Source organism: Phoenix dactylifera, chromosome 3 (assembly GCF_051530095.1).
Source record: "Phoenix dactylifera cultivar Ajwa chromosome 3, Ajwa_hap1_PhDact_Kaust_v1.1, whole genome shotgun sequence".
Lineage (NCBI taxonomy): Eukaryota > Viridiplantae > Streptophyta > Magnoliopsida > Arecales > Arecaceae > Phoenix > Phoenix dactylifera.
In genome coordinates, this window is record NC_143192.1 from 47,937,561 (window position 1) to 47,944,599 (window position 7,039).

General features: G+C 43.8%; 1 protein-coding gene across 1 annotated transcript; it reads right to left on the reverse strand.

The window, feature by feature from the left end:
• Positions 1 to 669: 669 nt before the first annotated feature.
• On the reverse strand, positions 670 to 4,275 carry LOC149768126 (uncharacterized). Its single transcript, XM_089929952.1, has one exon. It carries the CDS (start codon positions 4,273 to 4,275, stop codon positions 670 to 672), a length of 3,606 nt encoding a protein of 1,201 aa, XP_089786078.1.
• Between the last annotated feature and the right edge of the window lie 2,764 nt (positions 4,276 to 7,039).

Sequence of the window (7,039 nt, forward strand, 5' to 3'; positions counted from 1 at the left end):
GGAGAAAGAACGTGGGGAGAAACTTTTATTTACTCCATTAAAATCCTAATCCTGAAGAGAGTCCCTTATATATAGGGCCCAAATAAGAACAATTAACATAAAACCCCTTATCAAAAAATAATTCCCAAATAAGCCCAAAATAATACAAATAAAGCCCTACAATAATAAAATGCAAACAAGCCCAGAAATAAAATAAAATAAAAATGCAAATAAGATGGTGGACTAGACGGGCGGATAATCAGCTCCGATATTTCCATCACCTGTCCCGGCACTCTTTAACTCCATTATTAAAAATTTCACATGTTGGGCTCACCCATTAAAAAGAAGTTCGGCTCATAAATCTATCTTATCCTATTAGCTTAAGCTTTTGGGGTAGGCAGTGATTTTAATAGTAGTAATCAAGATAAAAATTGCTTGTTTTTACACTGCCAATGTACCAACAAATATGGGGGAAAAAATCAAAGAAAGAGTTACATTCAAAGGATTCCCACTTACTCTCTTATCACGATGGACATTGCGGGGGAAAAAAATAATCAGAAAACCTTCAAAGTAGCACGGGATAAGTTAGTTCTTGCAATTTGCTGGATACTCTGGAAGAAAAGAAATAACAGATTTTTCTTGAAAAAGAGAGATTTTCATCAGCTTTGTTAATTGCAGCCTCACACCTATTCAAACATTGGTTTTATTTGGGTAACTCATCTTCAGTTGGGGCCATAACTGATGATATCTTGATTTATAGCACTTTCTCACTAGGTTTCCCACATCCCTCTTCAGTTGGGGCCAGAAGTACCTCTCTTCTAGAAGTGCCACGGTCTTATCCCTTCCCAAATGGCCGCTGAGACCACCTCCATGCAAGTCTCGAATAAGTTTCTCCCTCAAGGAGACTCTGGGGATACACAGACGATTTCCCTTAAATAAATATCCCTCATAAACATGAAAATCACCTGTAGGTGGCTTCGCTAAGCATGCCGCCCATACGTCCTTAAAGTCTTCATCTTCTGCATATAGTTCCTTCAGACATTCGAATCCAACAACCTCTTGACTCACGGTCACCAACAACACAGCCCTACGGCTCAATGCATCAGCCACCTGGTTTAAAGCTCCTGATTTATGCCGAATGACGAAAGGGAACTTCTGCAAATATGTAGACCACCGAACATGCATGTTGCTCAGATGCTTCTGGCTATTCAAAAACTTCAATGCTTGGTGATCAGTATACAGGATAAATTCCCTCTGTACCAAGTAATGCTCCCAGTGCTTCAAGGCTCTTACAACTGCATAAAACTCTTGATCATATGTGGACCACTTCCGCCTGGCATCACTAAGTTTTTCACTAAAAAATGCAACAGGCCTCCCATCCTGGGACAGAACAGCCCCAATCCCCACTCCACAAGCATCACATTCTACTTCGAAGAGTTTGTCAAAACTCGGCAAAACCAACACAGGTGCACTGCATAATTTCTCTTTAATCAAAGAAAAACTCTTTTCTGCTTCTTCTCCCCAGTTAAACTTCCCCTTCTTCAGACATTCAGTAATCGGTGCAACAATAGTGCTGAAATTTCTGATAAACCTCCTGTAGAAGGTTGCTAACCCATGAAAGCTACGTACCTCAGTCACTGTCTTTGGAGTAGGCCATTCGCGGATGGCCTTCACCTTTTCTTCATCAACATGAATGCCATCAAAACGCACCACATAGCCCAAAAACAGCAACCTGCTTGTTAGGAAATGGCACTTCTTCAAATTAATGAATAGCTTGTTTTTTCCCAGCACCTCCAATACTTCTCTCAAGTGGGTCAAATGTTCCAATTCATCTTTGCTATAAATCAAGATATCATCGAAATAGACGACAACAAACCGTCCAATGAAAGGCTTCAGTACCTGATTCATCAACCGCATGAAGGTGCTCGGTGCGTTGGACAACCCAAAAGGCATAACTAGCCACTCGTACAACCCTTCCTTAGTTTTAAAAGCGGTCTTCCACTCATCGCCAGGCCGAATTCTGATTTGGTGATACCCGCTCCTCAAGTCGATTTTGGAGAACACTTTAGATCCTGCCAACATATCCAACATATCATCCAAGCGAGGTATGGGAAACCTGTACCTTACTGTGATTTTGTTTATGGATCGGCTGTCTACACACATCCGCCAACTTCCATCCTTCTTTGGTGTTAGTAAGGCCGGAACAGCACAAGGACTCATGCTTTCTCGAATAAATCCTTTCCTCAGTAACTCCTCTATCTTTTCTCTTAAAACTTCACCTTCCTTTGGGCTCATGCGGTAATGAGGGAGGTTTGGCAGACTTGCTCCAGGTATCAAATCTATGTGATGCTGAATATCCCTCATAGGTGGCAATTGATTGGGTAAATCTTCAGCTACCAACTCCTTAAACTCTTCGAGTAACTGTTGAACTTCTCGGGGCACTTCCTTCCCTTCTTCCTTTTCTGAATTTACAACCAAAGCTTTGACCACTACCACGTGAACCTCCTGAGACCCCTTCGCTGCCGCCTCAAAGTCGTTTTCAGATCTGGACAGAGTTAGGAAAGATTTCCTTTCCATCCCAGCGGCTTTGGAAATTTTGTTAGACTCTTTTGTAGGGACTATAGCAATGTTATGGCCCTCCCAGGTAAACAAATATACATTATCTCTAGCTTTATAAGTTGCATCTACATCATATTGCCAGGGCCTTCCCAACAACACATGACTGGCATCCATGTCGATCACGTCACAGACAACTTCATCTCTATAATGCTTTCCAATCGAGATAGGCACCTTACAAACTTCAGTCACTTTAACCTTTGGACCCTTCTTCACCCAGCCAATAAAATAAGGCGAAGAGTGTGCCTCAGTTGCCAGTCTCAAGTGATCCACTAACCTCTTTGCCACAAAGTTATCACAACTGCCGTTATCAATAATAAGGTTACAAATCTTCTTGTTGATGGTGCATAAAGACTGAAAAATGTCGTGTCGCTGTGGAAGTTCCTCTTGTTTGGCTGAACATAGGACCCGCTGTAGGACTAAGTTAATTCGTTCCCCTTGAGTTTCTTCCCCAACCTCATACACACCATTTTCATAGACTAGCTGCTCTTCTTCTTCCTCGGACTCTTCTTCGGGTTCAATCAAGTTCACGGGCTTTCTCGCTGGACACTCGTTAGAACGGTGCCCAGGCTTACCGCACCTGTAACACTTCACCGACGTGGCTCTAGCATATGGATTTGAATTCTTGGGTGGTTCCTTGCTGCTAGATCCTGCTAGTTGTCTCTCCTTGGCGCCTACGCTGCTATTGCCATCCTTGCTCCATGCACCAACATGGTCAGACTGGTTTGGGTTTGAAAGCTGCGACACTCTTCCCTTTCCCGGAAAGTTACCAGCATCAACATTACTTCTAAATGAATATTCAGGTCTTCCCCCTGTTTTTTCTAGCAGTTCCGCTTTCAACGCCATGTTATGAGCTTCTTCTACAGACCACAGCACCTGCAGCCCAATCTTCTCACGAATTTTGGGCCTCAAACCATTCAAATATCTTGCTACTCGTTGTGGCTCAGTTTCATTCAGATTATTCCGTGCAGAAAGTCTAAAAAATTCAGCGGTATAATCAAATACAGACTTACTTCCTTGGGCACAGTTCTGATACATCTGAAATAAGTACTGTTCATAGTCAGGTGGCAAAAACCTTTCCATAAGCAATTGTTTCATCTTCCTCCAAGTGCGAACTAGTGCCTTTCCTTGGCGGTGCCTGTTTCTCTGTAGGGTATCCCACCAAACAGCTGCGCCACCTTTCAGTCTGAAAGCCACGAGCTTCACCATACGCCCCTCAGGTACTTCCATCATCTCAAAAAACCTCTCCACTTCAGACACCCAATCAAGAAATTCTTCAATATGCATATTCCCATTGAAAGTAGGAATATCCGCTTTTAATCTGTACTCGTCATATCTTCTGTACCGTCCACCCTGCTGCCCATGCTCGCAGACTTCTTCTTCATCAGATTCGTCTTCCTCGTATGGACGCCGTTGATGGAAGCGGGTATTGCGCTCCTCATCGCGCCCCTCATGCCTACCACCCTGCTGGCCTCGGGCGAAACCTCCGACTCCTAATCCATGGGTGTTTCGGTTGCGGTTGGCGTTGAGTCCCATGCCGGCGAGCAACTCACGGATTTCCGCCATCTGCCGACGTTGTTCCGCCATGAACTGCCTCTGTTCCTCAATCGCCGCCCATATAGCCTCTTGCCCACGAGCAACGTCGTTGGGATTGCTTCCTTCGCCTCCGTTATTGGCCATCAAGCCAGGCAAATCCTTGCTCTGATACCAATTGACGCAGTGAAAGCGTTGAAGATTGGATTCAACCAACGTTGAACCAGGAAAATTCAGAAAACTCAGAGTTTTTTCAGAAACTCTCTGAAACAGATTTTTTATTGACGGCTGAATGCCTCTCTAAAACGTGACAGCCCTTTTATAGGCCACTCCATACCCTAAACATTATTAACAGGGTTTACAGAAATACCCTGCTGAATTAGAGTCCTAGCTAAAGTAGAACTCTGAAATAGGAAGCTGGAACAAACTAAGAAACAGAAACTAAATAGGAACTCTAAAACAGAAACAGAAAATATTCAGCAAATATTCAGCTAACAGAAATAAAATTATTCAGCTTCATCCTCTTCCAGATTCTCTTGGACTGTCATACGCTTCCGGAGTCTTTTGATCCTTCATCTCATTCGAACGATCAGCGATGATCTCCTGTTCTGCATCAGTCCCCTCCACTTGAGAGCAACTCGCCCTCGAGTTAATGTCTGGATACAGGGGTGCCCCTTGACAGTGATATTCATACAGATCTGAAACATTAAAAGTCTTCGAAATTTCCATATCATCAGGTAGATCAATGACATAGGCGTTGTTGCTGATCTTCTTCAACACTCTGTAGGGACCATATTTCTTCGGTTTGAGCTTGTTGTAGGTGCCAGTTGGAAATCTCTCTTTACGTAAGAACACCATCACCATATCCCCTTCTTGGAACTCTTTATGCCGACGATGCTTGTCTGCAGCTGCCTTATATTTAGCGTTAGTCTCCTCCAATCTTTGCTTAACTTCTGCCTGAACAGATTGGACCTGATCCGCCATATTCTCCGCTGCCATATTTCGTATCAGATTTTTGGGCAGGCGTACTAGATCAACAGCATGTCTGGGCTGTTTCAAGTAAACTAGTGAGAAAGGGGATCTACCGGTAGCACTATGAACAGCGTTGTTGTATGCAAATTCAGCTTGAGGTAAAGCATGATCCCACTGTTTTGGTTTATCCCCACATATGCTGCGAATTAAATTTCCAAGTGTTCTGTTCACCACCTCCGTTTGGTCGTCCGTTTGAGGGTGTGCTGTGCTGCTGAATTTCAAGGAGGTGTCAAACATCTTCCATAGAGTAATCCAAAAATGGCTTAGAAATTTTGAGTCCCTGTCAGAAGTAATAGATAGTGGAACTCCATGTAACCGAACAATCTCTCGGAAGAACAATCTCGCAATATGGGAGGCATCGGATGTCTTCTTGCAAGGGATGAAATGGGCCATCTTCGAGAACCTGTCGACCACCACAAACACAGAGTCGACCCCTCGCTGTGTACGTGGAAGTCCAAGCACAAAATCCATAGATAGATCTTCCCAAATATCATTAGGAATAGGTAAGGGAGTGTAGAGACCTGTATTTTGTGCTTGCCCCTTTGCTGTTTGACAAACATAGCACTTTCTCACTAGGTTTCCCACATCCCTCTTCAGTTGGGGCCAGAAGTACCTCTCTTCTAGAAGTGCCACGGTCTTATCCCTTCCCAAATGGCCGCTGAGACCACCTCCATGCAAGTCTCGAATAAGTTTCTCCCTCAAGGAGACTCTGGGGATACACAGACGATTTCCCTTAAATAAATATCCCTCATAAACATGAAAATCACCTGTAGGTGGCTTCGCTAAGCATGCCGCCCATACGTCCTTAAAGTCTTCATCTTCTGCATATAGTTCCTTCAGACATTCGAATCCAACAACCTCTTGACTCACGGTCACCAACAACACAGCCCTACGGCTCAATGCATCAGCCACCTGGTTTAAAGCTCCTGATTTATGCCGAATGACGAAAGGGAACTTCTGCAAATATGTAGACCACCGAACATGCATGTTGCTCAGATGCTTCTGGCTATTCAAAAACTTCAATGCTTGGTGATCAGTATACAGGATAAATTCCCTCTGTACCAAGTAATGCTCCCAGTGCTTCAAGGCTCTTACAACTGCATAAAACTCTTGATCATATGTGGACCACTTCCGCCTGGCATCACTAAGTTTTTCACTAAAAAATGCAACAGGCCTCCCATCCTGGGACAGAACAGCCCCAATCCCCACTCCACAAGCATCACATTCTACTTCGAAGAGTTTGTCAAAACTCGGCAAAACCAACACAGGTGCACTGCATAATTTCTCTTTAATCAAAGAAAAACTCTTTTCTGCTTCTTCTCCCCAGTTAAACTTCCCCTTCTTCAGACATTCAGTAATCGGTGCAACAATAGTGCTGAAATTTCTGATAAACCTCCTGTAGAAGGTTGCTAACCCATGAAAGCTACGTACCTCAGTCACTGTCTTTGGAGTAGGCCATTCGCGGATGGCCTTCACCTTTTCTTCATCAACATGAATGCCATCAAAACGCACCACATAGCCCAAAAACAGCAACCTGCTTGTTAGGAAATGGCACTTCTTCAAATTAATGAATAGCTTGTTTTTTCCCAGCACCTCCAATACTTCTCTCAAGTGGGTCAAATGTTCCAATTCATCTTTGCTATAAATCAAGATATCATCGAAATAGACGACAACAAACCGTCCAATGAAAGGCTTCAGTACCTGATTCATCAACCGCATGAAGGTGCTCGGTGCGTTGGACAACCCAAAAGGCATAACTAGCCACTCGTACAACCCTTCCTTAGTTTTAAAAGCGGTCTTCCACTCATCGCCAGGCCGAATTCTGATTTGGTGATACCCGCTCCTCAAGTCGATTTTGGAGAACACTTTAGATCCTGCC

What these genes read in the sequence shown, in the direction of transcription:
- LOC149768126 (XM_089929952.1), bottom strand. Translation starts at nt 4,275, where the DNA reads ATGGCCAATAACGGAGGCGAAGGAAGCAATCCCAACGACGTTGCTCGT.